The sequence below is a fragment of the Myodes glareolus genome, chromosome 5 (assembly GCF_982192425.1).
Source record: "Myodes glareolus chromosome 5, mMyoGla1.1, whole genome shotgun sequence".
NCBI classification, from domain to species: domain Eukaryota; kingdom Metazoa; phylum Chordata; class Mammalia; order Rodentia; family Cricetidae; genus Myodes; species Myodes glareolus.
The window spans coordinates 109139575-109162979 of record NC_142030.1 but is presented as its reverse complement, the minus strand read 5'-3'; the positions used below and the strand labels follow the sequence as shown (position 1 = coordinate 109162979).

General features: G+C 40.1%; 1 protein-coding gene across 1 annotated transcript in view; it reads right to left on the bottom strand.

Moving 5' to 3' along the window:
- Nucleotides 1–23405, bottom strand: part of Cntnap5 (contactin associated protein family member 5) — a 908928-nt gene that overhangs the window by 512088 nt on the left and 373435 nt on the right. Inside the window, exon 4 of the mRNA XM_087906619.1 lies at nucleotides 13812–13959. Within this exon, the coding sequence (XP_087762745.1) occupies nucleotides 13812–13959 (148 nt within the window). The remainder of the gene's footprint in view (nucleotides 1–13811; nucleotides 13960–23405) is intronic.

The window sequence follows — 23405 nt, the reverse complement described above, 5'->3', positions numbered from 1 at the left end:
AACATAAGTGACAGACGAAATGAAGACCTAGATAACATGTAAGAGTCTACACTCCTGACTTCTTGGTTAATGAGAAAGGAGGGAAGGGAGAAAAGAATGGAATTTCTTGTGTTCTGTTTCTAAAAATGATTCTCTGCTCCCAGGCAGTGTGTCTTTCATGCTGGGCTGACAGCTAGTATTGTAACGTGATAAGACAAACTATTCTGTGTCAGAGCCCACAGTCTTGAATCCATTCCATCCTGACTAAAAGTCAGAAAGTTCAAATCTGTTCTGTCTTCTCAAGGACAAATAACAGGATGTTTGGTCAAAGGTGTGGCCACTGGATGTCTTGCTCCTCAAAGACCAGACAACAGGATGTTTGACTTAGGGTGCAGTAACTAGGTGTTTTGAGATGTAAGGAGGTAATTATGTTTGCTTGTTCCTTGTATCATGGGAGGGAAGTCTTTGCCCTCCCTTTTTGATTTGGAGAATATAAGGACAAACCATAACCATAACCTAGCCATAACTTTAACCCTTGACTAACTCTAACCCTAACCCTAATTAATGAATAATATTATTCATTATTTATATGAATAATATAAATAATATTTATATGAATAATAAACTTGAGACTTTTACAGTATTCATTGGAAGCTCTCCAGACTCTGTCTTCTGTCTCTTGTCTATTCCTTTCCTCATTCCTAATTCCCCTTTTCAGGATTGTGCAAACAAGTCAGGTCAGTCAGTTCTGCTTCCCCCACACAGAGTCTCCACTTCTCTTATGAAGTGAGGGTCAACACTTCTCAGAGCATGGGCCCACAGCTGGTATGTTAAGGAGCCCCCTAGGATACTTTGATGTTCACAGAGTTCCAGCTAGGGTCACTTTGCTGGCTTTCTGCACATGCACCAAGTTAGCTGGTACACTGCTCCCGAGAGTGCCTCACACACTCACAATGCCAGTCACCGGAGCACAATTGTTAGCTACTTACTGGAGTGAATAATCTTTCTTTCTTTCTCAAAACTGATTTTTAAGACCTCATTATTATAAACTCTATTCAATGCAATCTGTAGTTTGTTTCAGTGATGATTCATTGGCAGATATTTCCAGACAGTGATGGATAAGCCAATCATGGTCCTGAGAATCCCCCAGTAAGGGTGGGTGGTACATTTCCCCAGCCTGGCCTTCCAGGTCAAGGCGAATCTTGCCAAGCCATCTTTTGCCCAGAGGAGCTCCAGACTGCCAATGAGGGCCTATTTCTTACTGGCCCCATAATTTCTGACCCAGCTGTCAAGCTTATTTTCTGAGGAAGACAGAGTTCTCCAGACGAATCCTGGCATGTTAGATGGGCTTTGGAAGCCTGTCAACAAACCAGCTTTAAAAAGGTCTTTTCTGACTAAAACAGTCCAAGCTTGAATTCCCAAATGTGTTGAAGCACAGCTTAGGTGAGGGCCTGTGTGGAGGAGGTTTGCCTCTCAGATAGAAAGCTGAAGGTCAAAGCTGACAGGAGAAATACTGACCCACCCTGAGACAATTAGTCCCACGTGGACTCCTCAGCCTCTCAAAATAAACAATATTTCCAACACAAATACATATTGAAGCTTTTCTCATGATCCATTATATGAAAATAAACATCATATTCAGATCATATGACTGCGCTGAAGACAGAAGGTCTTTGGCTTTTAATCCACAAACCACAAAGCTTTCCACAGTCAGCTTGAATTTGCACCGATCTCCCACCCACTCTGTGATTTTTCCAGGCTTCATCAGCAACTTCAAAGACCTCAGATGAACCCTCAGTACAAGAGAAACTTCCACAGTAAACTGTCAAAGCTCAATAATAGCTTTTTTAACAAAATTTCAGGAATTTCTGTGTTTGATGAGCAGGTGAAAAAAATAGGGAAAGGATCAAGGCAACTTAATAGAGAAGTTAAAACCATTAAAAGCCTAACAAGAACATGTGCTTTGGGGTTCTTAAAGTCAGACATCCACCTATCCATCCAATCATCTGCCCATGCATCCATGCATCCATCCATCCATCCATCCATTCATCCATCCATCCATCCATCCATCCATCCAATCATTCATGTATCTATCCATCTATCTATCAATTCACTCATTTTTCCTCTTTTCCTCTCTTCCTTCCTTCTTTCTTTTCTTTTTTTTCACCTTTGTTATTTCCTGAAGTAGATCTCTCCTGGACCAGTTTGCCTCAAATTGGTTGTGTAGCTGAGGACATCCTTGAACTTCCGATCCTTTTGCTTTTACCTCCTGACTGCAGGAACTCCAAGTGTTTACCACCAAGCCTGGTTTGTACCATCTGGGGATTGAACACTGACTCATCTTGTTAAACAGGCAATCTACCAATGATGCTCTATCCTCTGCCATCAAACTAGTTTTTTTTAATGGGGTTTTCTACACATTTTAGAGTATAAACCTGTGAACATACTAAAAGTTGATAATGTAATTATATTGTTCACAAATTACAAAGATCATAACAAACTCATATTAGAGAAATTCTGTAGTACAGTTTTTTCTTCTGTTTATACCTGAATTCACCGTAGGCATTAGGCACGCCTCTCCTCTCTCTGTGTATGTTTATGTGTGCAGTCATGAGTGTATGTGGATGCCTGAGGACAGTATGAAGTATTGTTTTCAGAAACTTTCTACATTGACAGTAGGATAGCATGTTCCAGGGACCTGTCTGTCTCACACAGGCCATGTCATCACACCCAGATTATTTTGGCACTGTTCCCCAACACATGGGTTCTGGGCACCCAACTTGTGTCATCATGTTTGCATTGTGAGCACTTTACCAACCCACTTTGAGCATATTCTGAATTTATTTTGATTCCTTCCAACTTGAATACAAATAGGATGAAAATCATAGGTCAAGTTGTCTGGGGAATCATACACAATATTGTGTGCATAAATGAATCATCATGATGGAATGGTATATAATAAAGAGAAATGTTAATGTGCTTCCTACTCCAACAGGCCCTGTGGGAGTAAAATAATAAGATATAAATACCTACGTAGGGACAAGAAGAATGGAGTAGGACATCATGGAACAAACTAGAAAATGAGATTTGAATGAAAGGTGCAATGTGGGGAGTCCTGGGAACTCATTTCGGCAAGAAAAGATCAACCAAAGGTTTCATTAATGGGGTAACATTTCATATATATTTTTCACAAGTCATCACAAGGAGAAGGATGATCCTGGATAAGGCTGATAGTAGGATGTCCATCTTCATGAAAATGACATCATCTCATTTTAGCTGTGTCTCTGGTTTACTCCATTCTTAGTGGTCTTCTCAGATCTCACAAGCAGATGCTCCAGTAAGGACATTCAATTGACATTTAAACGGGTGTATTGAACTTGGAGCGGAAAGCCTCTCATTTTTCCTTTAGTAACAGCAGGCCTGGAGTTCTATGAAAACATCTGCCATGGACATGGGGAGATGGCATTGTGGGAACTGGATCTGTGTGACATTTGAAGTAGCATGTCCTATGGACATGGTTTTCTCTGAATACAAGGCCACGTAAAACTGAGGAGGAGGCGCACACTCTCTCTTGGGTATCAGAGCCTGAGAAGCCTTGCAGTTGGTCATCATCGCCCTTGGACATAACAGCAAGACAGCGGCAATTGGATCAGTAGCAATGTCTACTTTGTTCCGTATTTGTGAGTCTGTTTTTCCATTATACCCCTTAAAAACTATGAAATAGATCTTTGTAGTTTCTTGAAACAAGGTGGGGTGTTCAGTAAAGGGCAGGCTCTGAAGGTGTGAAGACCTGAGTACATGCTCCCATTCCCCTTGAAAACCAGGTGTAGGGCTGCATATGACTTGGTGAACAAGAGTATTTGCTTCCCAAGCAAAAGGTTTCTGAGTATTCAGAAACCACATTAAAGAAAATAATGAAAAGGAACATAGCCACTTGCTTGCCTGTTATTATACTATTATAGAGGTCAGAGATAGGAGGACTGTGAAGCATTATTGGCAGTCAATCTAATGCCAGCTCAGTAAAAGAACTCAAGGGAACAAGACTGATGAAATAGAATAATTGATGGTCTTCATTGGTCTCCACCTCACAAGAGAGCATGGATCACAACAGACATACATTTACCACACACACACACACACACACACACACACACACACACACACACATACATTTACCATATAGATACACTACACATACAATCTACTACATAGATTCACCACACAACCACAAATATATATTCAGAGCCACATAAGCAAGAAAGCTAGGTGACACTATACAGCTTGCATTGCAATCTCAGAACTGTAGAGGTGAAGGCAGGAGAATCCCTGTAACTTGCTGCCCACTCAGTCTAGTGAATTCAGTGAATTTTAGGTTCAGTGAAAGACCTGTTTCAGTGATAAATAAAATGTCTACCCTTGGGGTCCTCATACACATGCATATCACACATGCTCTCATACAGACATACACACGCATATACCATATATCCACACAACACAAAAAAAGTTTTCTATGAGTTCATGATGCAGGAGAATTGTCTGTATTCTGTCAATCATGTTTTAAATAAATGTTGATTGGCTAGGCAGGTCAACCAGACAGGAAGTAGGGGCATGGCAATGAGAACAGGGCAATTCTAGGAAGGAGGAAGTCCATTCTTCCCCAGTCCTTCCCAGACAACGGAAGAAGCAAGATGTGACCTGCCCTGCTGAAAGAGGTAACAAACCATGTGGCTAACATATACTACAATAATGGGCTAATATAAGTTATAAGAGCTAATATAAAGCCTGAGCTAATGGGCCAATCAGTTTATAACTTATGTAGATACTCTGTGTGATTTCTTTGGTTACCAGCTGTGGGAACTGGGCAGGACAAAAACCCGAACAAGAAGGCCCTAATGCTACAAGTTCATGTTTTGGATAAATCATGGAGAATCTTCTCCGTGATTCTACCTGGGTGCTTAGTATTGTGACCTATGAGTCAATGTATGAATCACTGAAGTGTCCACTTCCACAGGGACTAAAGGTAAAAGAAGCATCAAGCAAGGCCCTGGCCTTTCTCTGCAAACTGGCAGCAGAGTGACTGGTTCATGGTTAGCATAAGGCTGCAGAGCTTCAGCGTCATGTAAACAGTCCATCTACAAGGCCCTCACTTATCAGGACAGATTTGCTGCCTGAAGATTCTTCCCCTTTCCCAGTTTTACCTGCAAGGACCTGGTTCCTTCAATCTCCACAGTTATGAACAGTTTGATTTTTGTTTTGATGTGTGTGTGTGTATGTGCGTTTTGATATGTGTGTGTGTGTGTGTATGATGTGTGTGTGTGTGTGTGTGTGTGTGTGTGTGTGTGTGTGTGTGCATGAAGGGGTCCCAATGTACATATATAGTGTGTGTGGAAGTCAGAGGATACATTGGGTATTGTTCCTCAAGTTCTCTATCCACCTTGAGATTTGAGACCAGCTCTACCGCTGGACTGTAACTTACCATGAAGGCTAGAAGATAGACTGACTAGTATTCGACAGGGGTGTGCCTGACTCAACCTTCCCATCCCTAGTATTACAAGCATGGAGGAACATGCTCAAAGTTTTCCTAAACATAGGTTCCAGGGATGAAACTCAGGTCCTCCTGTTTGCAGGGAAATGCTTCTTAACTGAGCTCTCTCCCAAGTCGTGGGCATTCCTTTCACAGCTTCCTGAAGCTTTTCACCTTCTGCATGTCTACAGGGGCAAGGTTGTCTTTTGCACTTCCATAGCCCAAAGGAAGTTCTGAAGGGCAATCGACAATGTCAATGGTGGAAGGAGCATTCAGATTCTCAACCAATTAGAAACAACATAAAGAGGCAATGGGTTAAGACATATGTTCTTAGTATTTCTGTGTACTATCCTCTGTTCCCTATATCTATCTCCTCGTTTTCTCAGTTATTTCTAAAAGTAAGACAGGCACCAGAAACCTTGCATTAGTCCAATTTAAGAATACCCTGGATCTCTGTTTTGTCAACTCCCAAGGGAAAGAATTATAATGATCTGGTGAGATTGTTCAGTTATAAGAACCATATTTACAAAATGGAGTCTCAAATCTGACCATTGTCATCCTATGCTCCACACCTCCAAGACTGTCCTGACTGTGCACCAGGTCATCCAGCATTCCCATGAAAAGAAGATACTGACCTCAGTACTCCAAAGATGAAATTTACAGCATTCAGGACCTCTGCTGCTTATGATAAATGACTCTGGGTGATAAGAACAACAGCAAAGAAGATGGGGGAAGCAGAGACGATAAGGGATTTATTTGGGAAAAGTGAATATGACTTTGGCTCAGAGGGTGATGAATTTTGGATGATATCACTTGGCAGTAATTAACCAAATAGGAGCAAGGTCTTGTGTAGAGGGAGGAACCTGGGGTAGAAAAGAGAGTTGTAATTCTTAATAAGTCTGGGGAGCCTGACTCATTATGCTTTATCAGAATTTATAATGCTTTTTAAAATTAATTAGCTTCCCATACATAAAGAAATTCAAATAAAAGCCCCAGAGAAAATTCAGTGTAGCTTAAAGTCTCTAGACGGCTTGATGGAAGAGGCCAACATCCTTGAGGACCAGGAATGTAAAACCCAACCACTCACTTCTAAAATACCAGAAGGATGTGTACCTGAATAGGAAGGAGAAGAAAAAGGGAAACACGTGACATTGATATCTGAGGAACAGAGATTATTTGAGAGCTAATCACATGCCAAACACTACTCTGAGGAACTGCAGTCATTAAAGCAAGTACAGTGATTTTTTTCCATCTTTATAGAGGTTATAGTAGGTGTTCATGTTAAAGTCAGGTTACCCGGGCATCTTTGGTGTTTAAAGCCCAGTCTATGTGTTGAATGTTGCCATATGTGGCTTTAGAAAGCTTTCAGAAAGGCTGTGAAAATGGTTTAATTGGTAAAGCACTTGCAACCCGAAAATATGGACCCGAGTTCGATTCCCAGATCCTCTGTAAAAAGACAGGCACATTCATGTAATCCTAGTACTGAAGAGGCAGAGATAGGTAAATCCCCTGGGATGGGTGGGCATGCAACCTAGACTAATTTTTCAACATTTCTTTATTTACTGTGTGGGAGAGTGCATGGTGCCATAGGACAACTCTTGGGAGTTCTATCTCTCCTTCCAGCATGTAGATCCTATCGATCCAACTCAATTCATGAGGGTTCATGCAAGAGTCTTTACCCACTAAGCCATCTTACTGGCCCGCCTTGAAAATTCTTAAGATCCACCATTACTTATATAAATGACAGTGCAAACTAAGAAGGAATTAACTATAAAAAATTCCATAAAAATGGAGTCTGAGACAATGGGCTTAAATTCTGGCTCCTTATCACAGCTGCCCATAAACAACAGAAAGACTCCAGTGGCCAGAGTAGGTATTTTGGTACTGTTTTTCTCTTGAGACAGGGACTTTGGCCCACACAGCCTTTGAACTAGCTATGTAAGCTGAGGTTGCCCTTTAGCTTCTGCTCCTTCTGCCTCAACATCCTGAATAAGTGCTAGAATTACAAGTAAGCACATTGCACCAGCTTTGTATGGTGCTGGCAACTTTAGCTGTGGTTTGTGTGTGCGAGGCCAGCGTTCTTCCACCAGAGCTACAGACTGTGCTCCAGGGTCTTATTTAGAAACCCATGGAAACAATGATTCTTATGCAGAATTAGGTGTAAAGGTATAGGTGAGGGACACAGGAGTGGAGACACGTGAGTGTAGGAGCTGTTGCCCCTGGCAACAATTCTACTTTGTCCCTGGAGCCTCTTAATGGCTTGTTTTCGGAAACTGGAGGTTGCTGTTTTGGACTTTGGGAGTGAAAAACTAACCTGGCTGTCAGAAGATTGATTATCATCTTTTTTCTTCCAAGAAAATGTTTTATGATTGAATACTTTCAGACATAAATGCAGGGCGACAAGGGAAGACTAGAGCCAACTTTATTCAGACCCCACCTTGCAGCAGTCACTATGGGATCACTGCGTTGGAGATGCTGTCCCTTTGCTATTCAATTACTTTTGAATGAAATCAGTCTTATCTGTGCAGAGTACCAGGGACCCAGGGCGTCTCCTTCTTGGCTGTTTGGAACTCTTAACTTGACAGGTGATGCAGGTAGTTTTCAACAAACCAGATATATAAATTGTTAAACAGAGACATTTAAAACAGATGGATAGATGATAAACAACAGATGAAAGAAAAATAATTAGAAAAAATAAGATAAATAATAGAAAAAGAGATGATAGAGAGACAGATGATGTTAGCTCTTACCTCACTGTTTGTTCTTTTAGAACTTAGAAACCTAACATTCTTTCTTAGAAATTCCAGCCTCAAGAGGGCTTCCCTAGTCAATTTCTCTAAAGGTTCTGTGAGCCCAATCTGATGATGTTTTGCTTTGTTCTTATGTATCTATCTGAGTACTATCTGTGTATCTTCCTGTTGTTTATTCTTTTACTTTTTCTTGCTATATACTTAATAAGCCCATTCATTCTAACCTAAAGTACGGCTGCAGGACCTCATTCTCTATACAGTACGAAACAATTTGCTAAGTAATTTAGAATGAACTGCTCCAGGCTCTTGGGTCTACGATGTTCCACAGAAACAGTGAGCAGAATGCTAATACATACATCAGGAGAATTAAAAATTTCACTGAGCAGACCATTCATTGATGGGCTTAAAACACTCAGAAGCTGAAGGTGCTGTCCAAATGGAGAATGCCTTCTGCATCAGAAAACCTCAATTCTGCTCTTGAATCAGCCCATTATTTAAACCAAACTCACCCAGACTATGGGGTGTTATCTCCTGTACTTAATCACTTGGTTACAAAGCTGGAGAGATAGCTCAGAAGAAAAGAACTGTGGCTGCTCCTCCAGAAGACCTGGGTTCAATTCCCAGTGTCCACAGCAGCTCACAACTGATCCAATGCCTTCCTCTGGCTTCTTTGAGCATGGCATTTATGTGACACATACACATGCAAGAAGGTAGAACACACATGCACATAAAATTAAAGTTAAAAGTAAATAAATGAAATCAACTGCTTACAGACATCTGAACGTCATCTCAGCAACACTTGGAACAGGCTGCGGTTGCGTACCTATAGCCCTGCTAGGTTGACCCAACCAGCAAAGCCTCAGTTGTCTAAAGACTTTGATGAAGTTCTATGCAAACAGAGGCAAGTAGAGGCAGTAATAACTACAGACAGATTTTAGAAAAAGCCTTGTGTGAAAAGAAAATGATTTAAAGAGGACTGAGCTCCTAAACGGGGTCACAGAGGTTTTGGTTAGGATTGTTTGGTGGTGAATATGGCAGGGTTTTGCATTAATGGGAACAGTCCAGGGTAAAAATGGGGTTTCAATGATGGTGGAAGGTTGTGTCTGTGATGGTTGTTCTTTGTCAACTTGACATGTTCTTTGTCAACTTGACATATGTGTAGGGTCATGGGAAATCAATGTCTGCTACTTGTAAACTAGAAAGCTCATTCTTTCTTGAATAGCTTACCAAGGTAACTAGCACCCCACTGATGAACAACTCCATTGCTTTAGATAATTCATCAGAAAGAGAGAAATCTGTAATGATGGTTTCAGGCCTGGGGTCCCTCACGCTCAGGAGTACCTTTGATTGAACCAGAACTAGGCTTTAGTAGGTCTGTGGGAACATTTCTACTTCAGAAAAATACTTGGTTGGCATAGGGTATGAAAAAGTCCATCATTAAATAAGGCTAAAATGTTCTTCAGAGATACCTTTCAACCAGGTGTCTTATTGGCTGTGGAGCTAGCTCTGTAGGTAACATTTGCTTGCAAACACAAGGGCGTTAGTTTGATCTCCAGGCCCCATGAAAGAAGGTTGGAGCGGTTGTATATGCCCAGTGCTGGGAATGGAGACAAAAGTCGATGCTGTTCACTGACCAGCCAGGCTGGCCCACTGGTCAAGCCCCAGGGGGGTAATATGTGCCTCTATGAGTTCAGCTTTAAGGAGGGAGAGACAATCAAATCCCGAGGGCTCACTGGCCTGTCAAGTTTATTTTAAAAATCAAGGTGAGCAGTAGCTGTGGAAGGATAACTGATGGAGACCTCTGGTCCCTACACACATGCCCATACACATACTGACATCCTGTACAGAAGGATAACTGATGCAGACCTCTGGTCCCTACACACATGCCCATACACGTGCTGACACCCTGTACAGACACATGTACCAACACACACATGTATCCATGTATACACATAAAGTAATTGCTATGATCTAACTGAAACCATGATCTTTTGGGGTAGGCATACAGGATGAGTGCTCAAAAGCTATAATAATAAGTAATGTCATTCTGAGAAAAACATTAAAATATGGAGACATTTGAAAGACAAATAAAAATCACTAGACCAGGGCTAGCAAATGACTCCTTAGTGAGTAAGTAAACTTTCTGTCAAGACTCATGATCTGAGCTCATTGCTCAGGATCCAGATGGTAAAATGAGAAAATAGACTCTCAAAAGTTGTCCTCTCACCTCCACATGCACACTGTGATGGCATGGTGTATGTGTGGGCATGTACACACACACACACACACACACACACACACACACACACACACACACAATCTTGAAATGTAATTGGAATTATTAAACCCAAAGAGTTGTATACAAGAAACACACCTCAACCATGAAGACAGATATTACCTAAAAGTAAAGGGTTGGGAAAAGATTTTACAACCAAATGAACCTAAGAAACAAGCAAGTATAGCTATCCTAATATCTAACAAAATAGACTTCAAACTAAAATCAATCAGAAGAAATGGAGGACACTTTATACTCATCATAGGAAAAATCCATTAAGATAAAAATCTCAATCCTGGACATCTATGCCCCAAATACAAGAGCACACACATATGTAAAAGAAATATTACTTAAGCTTAAATCACACATCAAGCTCCACACACTAATAATAGAATACCTCAACACACCACTCTCCCCAATGAAAAGTCAACCAGACAGAAACTTAAGAGAGAAATAAAAGAACTAACAGATGTCATGACTCAAATGGACTTAACAGACATCTACAGAATATTTCACCTAAGCACCAAAGATTATACCTTCTTCTCAGTACCTCATGGAACCTTCTCTAAAATTGATCACATAATTGATAACAAAGCAAACCTCAACAGAAACATAAAAATTGTAATAATGCCCGTATCTTATCAGATCACCATGGCTTAAAGTTAGAATTTAACAGCAACACCAATTGCAGAAAGCCTACAAACTCATGGACATTGAACAGTGCTCAACTGAACCACCACTGGGTCAAGTAAAAAAGAAAGGAAGAAATAAAAGACTTCCTAAAATTCAACAAAAATGAAGGTAGAGTATACCCAAAACCTATGGGACACTGTGAAAGTGGTGTTAAGAGGAAAGTTCATTGCACTAAGTGCCTACATAAAGGAAGTGGAGAAATCTCACACTAGTGACTTAATAGCACACCTGAAAGCTCTAGAACAACAACAAAAAGGAGTACATTACAGGAAATATTCAAAGTGAGGGCTGAAATCAATAAAGTAGAAACAAGGAAAACAATACAAAAAAATCAATAAAAAAAAGAGCTGGTTTTTGAAAAAATCAACAATATAGACAAACCCCTATCAAAACCAGTCAAAAAGCAGAGAAAGACTATCAAAATTAACAAAATTAGAAATGAATAGAGGTATATAACAACAGACAATGAGGAAATCCAGAGAATCATTCAGTCATACTACAAAATCCTGTACTCCACAAAATTGGAAATGCTAAAATAAATGGACATTTTCCTGGATAGACGCCACATAGCAGAATTAAATCAAGAGCAGGTGAACAATTTAAATAGAAAGCCTCCAAATCAAAAAAGAAAAAAAAAATCCCAGGGCCAGAGAAGAATTCTACCAGAACTTTAATGAGGAGCTAATACCTATACTAATCAAAATGTTCCACATAATAGAATCAGAAGGAACATTGACAAACTCTGTTTCTGAGGCATGATATACTCTGATGCTGAAACCGCACAAACACTAAACCAAAAAAGAGAATTACAGTCATAAAAATACTCAATAAAATACTGGCAAACCGAATCCAAGAACACATTAAAAATCATCCACCATGGTCAAGCTGGCTTCATCCCAGAGATGGAGATATGGTTCAACATATAAAAATCTATCAATGCAATACATCATATAAAGAAACTGAAAGAAAAACACCATATGATCATCTCATTAGATGCTGAAAAAGCATTTAAAAAATTCAACACCCCTTCATAATAAAGGTCTTGGAGAGATCAGGGATACAGGGAAGCATAATAAAACCAATATACAACAAGCCAACAACCAACATCAATATAAATGGAGAGAAACACAAAGCAATTTCACTAAAATCAATAAAAACACAAGGTTGTCCACTCTTTCCATATCTATTAAGCATAATTCTTGAGGTTATATTGTGGGATACAACATCAACTCAAATAAATCAGTAGCCCTCTTATATACAAAATGATAAAAAAAAAAAGCTGAGAAAGAAATCAGAGAAAAATCACCCTTCAAAATAGCCACAGATAACATAAAATATTTTGGGGTAACACCAACCAAAGAAGTGAAAGACCTGTTCAACAAGAACTTTATGTATTTGAAGAAAGAAAGTGAAGAAGATACCAGAAAAAAGAAAGATCTTCGATGCTCTTAGATAGGTAGGTAGGATAAACATAATAAAAACAGCAATCCTACCATAAGCAATAGATTTAGTGCAATCCCCATCAAAATCCCAACACAATTCTTCACAGACCATGAAAGAACAATACTCAACTTCATATGAAAAAACAGAAAAACCAGGATAGCCAAAACAATTCTCTACAATAAAAGAATTTCCAAAGTTCCCTAACATCAAGCTCTATTATAGGGCTACAGTAATGAAAACAGCTTGGTATTGCAATAAAAACAGACAGCTTGATCAATGGAATCAAATCGAAGACATGAATATGAATCCACACACCTATGAACACCTGATTTTTTACAAAGAAACTAAAATTATAAAATGGGAAAAAAAGAAAGCATTTTCAACAAATACTGCTAGCATAACTGGATACCATCATGTAGAAGAATGAAAATGGATCGATATCTATCACCATGCGCAAAACTCAAGTCCAAATGAATCATAGACCTCAACATAAAACCAAAAACACTGAACCTCATAGAAGAGAAAATGGAAAGTACACTTGAATGCACTGGCACAGAAGAACACCTCCTAAATATAGTGCTACAAGCACAGACACTGAGAGAAAAAAATAAATAAATGGGACCTACTGAAATGAAGAAACTTCTATAAAGCAAAGGACATAGTCAACAAGACAAACTGGCAACCTACAGAAAGGGAAAAGATTCTTACAAGTCCCACATTAGACAGAGGGCTGATCTCCAAAATATACAAAGAACTGAAGACATTAGTCATCAAAAGAACAAATAATCCAATAAAAAATGGAGTACAGACATAAACATAGAACTCTCAACAGAGAAATCTAAAATAGCTGAAAGATACTTAATGAAATATTCAACATCCTTAACTATCAGAGAAATGCAAATCCAAACAACTCTGAGATTCTATCTTACATATTTAAGAATGGTCTGATGACAACTGGTACATGTGAATACTTACTATAGGAGCAGCCATAGACCTCCACTGTAATGTGAGTACTCACTGTAGGAGCAGCCATAGACCTCCACTCTCATGTGAGTACTCACTGTAGGAGCATCCATAGACCTCCACTCTCATGTGAGTACTTACTGTAGGAGCAGCCATAGACCTCCACACTCATCTGAGTACTTACTGTAGGAGCATCCATAGACCTCCACTCTCATGCCAATCCTTCCACTTGGATTCCACTCCAAGGGCACAAAGCGAATGAAGCGGGTTCTCACCGAGTGTAGCAGCTTGTGGTGCATGACACTGTCAGCATTTACATTTCCTACAAATGTCTGAAGAGAGAGAGAAACTCAGTGAGCTCTACAATACCAAGACATGTCAATAGAAGTATGCAATCAGACCTTTGGGGAAGGACAGCAACCAAAACCCTAGTGTCTCTGACATCGCTCTGATGTGGGTTAGAGCCCTACCCCAGGCTTTACAGTTTTTCTTAAGTACCAAATATTTTAGTTTATTTTTCTGTTCATTTGTGATTAATGTTTACTTGGGGGAAAAAAAGCCCACATTCTGAAGAGACAGTTAGTGGTTAAGCATGCTTTTTGCATAGCTCAGCACCCAGGCCCAGTGTGGTCAGCAACCTTAGATTAAAACATAAAATCACCATTTTACTAAGCCAGAATAATGTCTAACTACATGCTGGATAGTAACCCTTGTCCTTTAGGATATTCCCCTCAATACCATCCATGTTTAGCTATATCTTATGAATAAAGAAAATTGTAAGACATGACACCTGAAAATTTAAAAAGTTAACATTAGCATGAAGTTACAGTTTCCAACCTGTCTATACTCACTGTGTACTATAACATAACTGACAATCCCCTCCTTAAAGAAAATGGACATTACTGAAATAACTGTCAGTGTTTCTTTGAGGCCAGCTATTATACGAAGTTTGTAACATCATCATCATCATTTAAAAAAAGATCTAGTGCTAGAAGGAAAAGATAGGAGGAAATGAATCTTCAAACCAGTCACCCAGTAGTTAAAAATTAGACTGAGTTTCAGCTCCAAGACTTCCAATTCTCTGATCCCAAGACTCATAATTGCTTTAGTAGTTTGCACTCCTTAGCTATGCAGTCAATGGGTTTTACAGGAAGGAACCACCACAGTTTAATTACATATGTAGTTTATTTTTTTCTTCATTTGTGATTGATGCTTATTTGAAAAAAAAATCCCATGTTCTGAAGAGACAGTTAGTGGTTAAGCATGGTTTCTGCGTAGCCCACTACCCAGGGCTAGTGTGGTCAGGGATCTTAGAAAAAATATGAACTCACCACTTTACTAAGCTGGTGGTGTGGGAGGTCCTTATGTCTATGTGTTGCTTTTATTGGTTAATGAATAAAGAACGGCTTTGAGTTCATGATAGGCTAGAACAGAGCTAGGTGGGGAAAACAAACCTGAATGCTGGGAGGAAGAAGGCAGAGAGAAGAGAGAAGCCATGGAGCTGCCTGAGATAGACTTGCTGAAACTTTGCTGGTAAGCCACAACCTTGTGGTGATATACCAATTAATATAAATGGGTTAAATTAATATGTAAGAGTTAGCTAATAAGAAGCTAGGGATAATGGGCCAAGCCATTGATTTAATTAACATGGTTTCTGTGTGATTATTTTGGATCTAAGCTAGCCGGGTGACCCAGAAGAACAGCGACCTCCCTCATCCTACAAGCCAGAATAATGTCTAACTAGATTCTGAATAGTTATCTTTACACACACAGGTAAGTGAAGGCCTCACTCCTCATCAAGGCAAATTTTCCTTGAAACAGATAGAGAAGCCATTACAGAAAAACACAGATGATCAAAGTGCAGGGAAAGTTGCCCAGTCCCAACAGATACATGTACAATGCAGCTCCAGCACCCAAGGTGGAGAGAGCATTATGGAACGGATAGAGGAAAGATTGCTAGGAGCTAGAGGAACAGCAGCTTTCCTGTAAGATTAAGTCATCTATGAAGGTCAGGAGACCTACAACCATGAACTCTCTACCACATGGCTTCCTAAATGAAATGAAAACAAGCACAGCACCCATGGATGTGTTAACAGGGGAGAGGGAGTTCCTGAGGCTTCAACCCTAGAAAAGGAAGTACAGGCCACTGATTATCCACTATCAAATGTTTAGTCCTAAAATGAGTTATATCCAGGTTACTGAATATGTTTTATACAAACACACACACTTGTAAGAACACAAAAACATGTATACAATATGTATATTTTATATAATATGCATGTGATATATAATATATATGACCAATTTATAGAAAAAAAGGTTACACATTTGAGAAAGAAATGGGGTAGTTCATGTGATGGGTTGGAGGAAAGAAAGAAAAGGAGGAAGTGATATAAATATATTTTAAATTCAAAATTAAAAATAAATCTTATTAAAAATAAATATTTTCTGTACAAGTGTGAAGAGTTTGGATTCCAGTATCCATATGATGAGTTTGGCATGGATCCATTCACACCTGCAATTCAGCACTAAAAGGGGAAGAGAGAGTAATGTTGCTGGGACTTGCTGGAACTAGCTCAAACCCAAAAACAGAGTTCAGCAAGAGGGGCTGCCTCAAAGGACCAAGGCACAGAATGACAAAAAGGCAAACACATGAACATCTCATCCAGACTCTATGCGTTTGCATAGACAAACTCATTTGAATACATATGTACACATATACCACACACATATATGCTTCATATGCGAACATGTGCATGCATGTGTGCACATGTACACACATATACATACACTAACACACGTGCACAAAACATAGCCCAAGTCCTGAGTAGTCTACTTGAGTTATATCTCATAACCTTCATCTGCATGACTGATTATTTTAGACTTATATTTCTTTTCTGCTGATGGAATACAAAGTCTTAAACCTCATCTTGAAAGAAAGAGAGAGAGAGAGAGAGAGAGAGAGAGAGAGAGAGAGAGAGAGAGAGAAAGAGGGAGGGAGAGAGAAAGGAAGGAAGGAAGAAAGGAACGAAGGAAGGAAGGAAGGAAGGAAGGAAGGAAGGAAGGAAGGAAGGAAGGAAGGAAAAAATATCTATAAGAAAACTCAGCAGTTAAACCTTTTAAAGCAGGCTATTTGATATCTGTCAGTGTGTTTATGCTGTACAAATGTTCCCATTGAACATGCCAAGACAGTTGTCTCTGTCCCATTGACAGCCTGTGAGCTAAAACTCAGAGGTCTGTATTTCAGAGTCAGGACTGTCCTTCTCAGCTTCAGTAAACTATAGAGTCTACCTGCTCATGTGCAGTGACAGTTACAGCAACCAATAGAGATCTGATTCCCTCCTATAGGCCAAAGTAAACACTAAGAAAATAGATTTTGAGATGCGGGGGGGGGGGGGGGGGAGACTGGTATAGACAGAGACAAAGAAAGATTCCTAAAGGACATTCTTATGAAATTACTATTGTTTGAAAGTATATTGTGTATTCTAAAGTAGGGATTTACTGATACCTGTTAACCCCTTGCAAACATTTGAAAACCAACATTTCTAAATACAATCCTAAGGTTTGTCTCTCTAAGAGGGCAAAGTAGAGGAAAATAAATCATGGAAGCTTGGAGCTACTCACAAAAGCATTGCCTTTTATTTGTTAAGATACCTTTAATAAGACATGAGGGAATTAGCATGCAAACCACAGAGTTAAAGCTGATATGCATAAATTCACTTCAGCTTGCGCGTTCACAGCTGCTCTTCTGTGGCATGAGATAAAGAGAATTTCCATCAGGCACTCAGACAATGGAAAGGAAGAAGTTTGGCCAAAGCGAGATGTTGGCTACTCCTGGTGACTGAGGAGGATTGTAAAACATTGCATTTTAGGAGATAATAGGGAAGGAAAATCAAAACACTGGATTCTCCTCTGAGTTCTATCTTTCTTTTAATTCATGATAAATGTGTGCTTTGTCATATTAAATGAACAGAAACATATCCGTTATTTTACAGGCCACTCACAAGTATATGCTAAAAGACCTCTCCCTATCTGAGGGTCCTGTAGAAATGTAGCTGTAGCTTTATGGATAGTGGAAAGAGATGTTTGATCCATATTATATTTCTCAGCTATGTAACAGTTTCCTCTGGGATTAAAACATTCTATTCTGCAGGAAGCTCCTTAAACAGCAAAAAACTCAAAATAGCTCCAGGAAGTCCCTGGACCTGACCAGAGTAGCTCCATTCACTAGGTCCCTCCTTACAGAGTAAGCAAAAACACCCAAAATTCATGCTCAGAAAAGCAGAGCCAAGCTTCAGAGAAGACACTCAGACCAGAGCAGCTGGCTGGAAGACATTGGTATTAAAATATTGAATGAAAATGGTCCACGCCGAAACCTTCCATTACTGTTGAACTTTTGCAGGTCCAGTTGTGTGGAGGATAAGAGGTGATAAAGTGATTGTTGACAAGCATGTCTTATGTCTATGTTTCCATCTCTACACTGCAGGTGTGACACCAATGTGTATGCGGCTCTGCCATATGCCGCACACTTGGGAAGACTGAAACACTCACTTAGCAAAATCAGGCTTTACACAGTCAACTAAGGAAAGACAATGTCTTTGCCCTTATGAGAAACAAATATAAACCTTTCCTCACTACTCAGTAGAAATCTACTGTATCAAAGTTGACAGCAGAGCTAGGCCTTCTATTTTTAAATCTAGAGATTTCTGTAAGGACTAGGCGGAGAGATAGGAGGGAGCTCACTTATGTGTCTAAGGTAAGACTCCAGGGCAAAGGGGGTAATGAAAACCAAGATAGAAGCCTGGCTAAGCTTGTTAACCAATTCACTGGCAATGGCCTCAGGGATGAGATCCTGCTTGTATGCTTGTGTGCCTGACAGTGGCTCCTGAACGTTCCTGCTAACTGCATGCAGAAGGTTAACCATACTCTCCTCTTACTGCCACATGGCAAATGAAGTATATTAGAGATGAATGTGTGTATATATAAGATTTTAAATCTATCTGTCCTCTATCTCTAACTAGTATTTACCTTCTATCAGATATTGTGTATCTTCCAGCCATCACACTGAAAGTTGCATGAGACAGGAAGTGTTAATCTTCTGCTGCCACTTTAAGAACTAACCATGCCCACCCCAGCCACTTTTGGACCTCCCCCGCAGTCATCTTCTCTCTCTCTCTGGTGCCTGTATGTGTGTGTGTGCATGCGTGTGCATGTGTGTGTGTTTGTCTCGTCTCGTGTGTACGTGTGTCTTTGTTCTCTCTCTGTTTTTCTCTTCTTTAAGCAATAAATGTCTCCCTCTTCTTTAAATAATACTATGTCCTATGAGCCTTTTATCCGCCGTAACCACCCGCCTGACTCCCCCGGCCGCATGGCGCTGCAGGGACTCACGGCCATCCTTGTCGGACTCCACGAGCCGCCCGGGACATCCCATCATCATTTTCTTTTTAAAAGAACAAAAAGGATGTCTTAGCATCACAATGAATACCTGCAGAATGCACAACCGAATGACACTCGGGATGCGTGCTCTAAGGTTCTGAGCTGCTACCGTGGAGGTTGCTGTACAAGGGACAGTCTAGGACCACCTGCATGTCAGATGTCTAAATTAAGATTCACAGCATAGACAAAGCTGCAGTTGTAGCCTCCTTGTCTTTGATAACTTTATTGGGTTTAAGCTATTTGGATAAACTTAGTCATAAATTTTTGTACTGATACTTAGAGGTTTGGATCTCCTCTTCTAAAACAAAAAGTTGTTTCTATGTCAATCACTCCAGGGTAATTAGAAATTCAATAGCCTTGTCAATAATAGAAAACAGGACACTCACAGAAAAGCTGGACGAAACCTTGTTCAACTGGTGACCTTGGTTACCCTAGGGCAATGCTAGCTCTTAAGTGCCCTCCTGTTCCCATTTCACCTTGGAACCTGTTCCTTGCCTTTGCAGGAGACAGCATTAACAGCTAGATATAAACTTGTTCTGTGTTTACCCTCAGAATGACTAACTCAGTTTCTTTATAAGTTTTAATTCAAAATCATTACAGAGTATGGAGTTCTAGTCTTGTAAAAGCTGCTAACTTATTATCGACTATTAGAAAATACAAGTTGGTCAGTCATCCTAAAAGTACTGATATGATTAGTTACAGAAATAGGCCTTATTTAGTTTCCTGGATATGTTTTCAAAGTCAAACGTAAAGCAAGTAATAAAAAAACAAAGTTTTTCTAATCAGACATACCTAGGCAGCCCTCATACTTCAGAGATCTACAGAATATGGCATTTAAAATAATAATTTAAAAGCTTATTATATTAGGCAGAGATTCTGAGATTTTAGCAGTAACCCAAGGTCTCCAAAGAAGATTATAAGACGCCATGAGGTCTCCACGTGGAATATGATGATGCTGGCCACCGGGCAAGATGACCTCCAATGCAACACTGGCTGGCAAGACCCAGTACAGACTGTGAACAAACAGCAGGACCTTGGAGAACTGATTTCACCACTTTTGCCTAGACAAAATAAGGTCAGTCTTTTACATGTCCCTCTTCCAGAGAAAAAGAAAAAAGTTCACCTTATGGGCCTGGCTGAGAAGTAAGACTGATGTTCTAGATATTTCTGCCTCCAATGCTGTGGAGACTGGGTATGACTAACTGTATATGGACTCTTGTCCCTGTCATTTTTAATAGATTTAAAAACTATTTGGTCTGTCATCAAATATATTTTATTTATTCTTCTGAGATCTCTGATACTATTAATGGCTAAGGCAGTGATAAAGCCAGTTTAGCAGCAAAAGGTTTCCAGATTCTTCCACAAAGCTACAGCCAGCTTGTTAATGCATTAAAAAATATTTTAAGGTCTGAAAATATAAAATGTCATAAGCTTGAGGGTCTAAAAAATTACTTAAGATATAAATACAGGTTAAAATATAAAAAAAAGGTTTTTAATTTCTTCCCCTCTCTATGGTAATTCTAATAAGTAAATAAAGCAATTATTACTTACTATGTGGGTCACAAGTTCAAAATTTTAGATCTATTCTGGTTGCCATTTAAATGTAAACTTAAAGGTGTTTAGTTTTTAGCTAAGACCCAAAGGTATGAGTCTATTCCTTCTGTTTACAGATGCCTATTGTCTGCTCTTTTTCTACAAAATGGGTTTTTCTTTAAGTAAATAAATTTTAACTTCTGTTGAAAGACCTGGATAAATCCAGATCCCCATAGCAGGAAAATAGAGCCAAAAATCTAGCAGGAAGAGAAGAATCAGATATTTAGGATTAACCCATTTCAGGGTTTCAGGAACTAGCTGAAGATAAAGGTAGATTGTAATCTTGAGAGTAATCTTGAGAAACAGGGAGATTCCCCCCTAGCAATTATCGCCCCCTAGTAATTATGATTGGTATTTTTAGAATAGGAACTAGCTCATTATGACCTTGAGAATGATCTTGAGAGGCAGGGAGTTGCCCCCTTGTAACCATCACTGGAATTTTCGGAATTTTCTGTGACACCCTCCCTGCCCCCTCTTTCGGGTTACTGGGCTGTGTGGTTTCTTCCTATAAAAACTACTTCTCCTGGTCACTCAGGGTCGAACTCTTCCCCTGCGTGGGTTATGAGTCTCGGCCCCAACTGTTTCCTGTCTTGTCGTCTTGTCATTAAACCTCGTGTGATTGCAGCAAGGACGTCTCTCGTGAGATACTGGGGGGGGGGGGGGGCGCATTATCCCGAGGCTTGAGTGAGAGTCTTCCAATATCAGGGGTCTTTTGTTGGTACCCAGGTTCTTTCCCCTTTGTTCGTGGTGCTATGCAGGGTCGTTTTTTCCTCTGGCTTCCTGGCCTCTCTGCTCTTGCACGGGCCTGAGGGTTTAGCTTAGAAAGAACTTGACCCTCTTTTGTTATGGTAATTCCACCTGCAAGCAAGGTTCCTGCCATGGGCCTATTATGTCTGCCACTGCAGCTGCTCCCTGGCCTTGGGCAGACGGACACCTGACATCCTCTTCCCCTGTTCCGGATGGAAGGGGCTATTTTCCTTTTGTCCCCTAGTATATATACCCGACTTATGCTTAATAAAGTTGCCATTTACTCCTTTGGCGAATGAGCCTGGTTTCTTTGTGTGTCTGTTCAACCCTTAGGATATTTATCCATTCTCGTGGGCTTGATTCGGGAAAGCGCGCACCTGAATTGGGTGGGGGAATTCACAGAAAAGTTCAGTCAACAGTCTTTCACTGTTTGTAGTTTAAACTTAATCTCAATAGGCTTCCTCTTGGCTGGCCGATGCATCTAAACATCAGTTGCTGGCTACAACCTCCTCTAAATGATGGCAAGCCTTGGACTTCATGAAAGCTGATAAGAACCAGTCCAGCTAATAAGAACACTCCTGGTTCCATTAATGAAGTCTGAAGAGTGCCCCATTGCCTAAATGCCCACCACCCTACTTTGGGCTAGCCTTCCAATCTGCGTGGGCCCAGATAACAATGCCTTGATGTCACCTTTAAGTAGTTGAAGAAAGGAGTATGTCATCCCATGCCCCCTGCCCAAAATAGGTTGAAAGGCTGAGACAAGAAAAAAAATCCTGGCATGGGCATGGGAGATAGGACAATTACCTATAGTGCTTGTTAATACACTAGGTCCAGAGTTGTCAATTAATTTAAGTAGTTCCATGCCTCCTTAAAAACCAGGGGCAAGCAGGACCCAAGATTGGGTCCTGTCATCTGCTTGTGAATTGAGCTTGGGGCTCTCCAGTTATTCCAATACGTTGGACATGCGGCAAACTTGATTAAAATAAAGGCTCTTTGTTCTTACATATAGGACTCAGTTTCCTTATTAGCTTTTGCAGGGACTGCACGGATTTGGGCATAACTACTTTCTCATGAAGCACCTTACAGAATTAGTGTTCCCTAGAAATGTGAACATATTGTCATAATGTGAGAAATCATTTACACAATTTAAAATCTTTTGTTAGCATTTTGGAGACAGTCTTATATAGCCCAGATTGGCCTTAGACTTCCAATCCTTCTGTCTCAGCACCCAAACTAGAATACCCAATAGGTATGTGGTACCTGAAATCTTGCTCGTGAGTTTCAATGAGAAATCAAGGGATAGGAGTTCTAAGACACAATCTTAATGTTGATTCAGTAGTAAGAGTCACTGGAATGTCATTGCAAAGTAGAGTTTCTTCCACTCCCACTGCTGACCACAGGACTCTCCATTCTCAAACTAGAGTGCTGTAGAGGAGCAAATAAACTGTCACCATGGAAGAGTCCACATCTCCATGCTAGCAATCTACCAAGAGGGTGAGAAAAGAATCTCAAGGTGTTGATGGGTAATAGTTGTTGTTTCTTGCTTGATGGCATCTCAAGTGTTTACCATCTAGCAACTACTGTGTTCCTTCCTGATGGTGATGATCACCTTGCTAACTCCTCCAGTTAGACATGACTACAGCATGGTTTCATGGTCTTTTACTTGCAATTAAGCAGGAGAAAGGCATGCTTGCTGCTGGTTTCATGAGGACCAAAGGATGACCAGAAAGCTACTTTCACTATATTTTAAAGTAATTCCTCCCAGAGCTTTTTGGTTCATGCCCAGCTATCGGTCTGTTTCAGTAGATAAGCCCCAACTTGTTGGTCAGGAAAGCAGTTTCCTTCAAAGATCACTTAACTTCCATGAGTGAGAATTTTGCAGGGAGAGAGCAGTCTCGCTGGAAATGGAGCATAAAAGCTGGTAACACATGTCTTTTCCTTTTCACTGTCCTGAGATTTGGCTCCCAGAAGAGGCCATGAAGTTTGGTGTCAACCTTTAGTA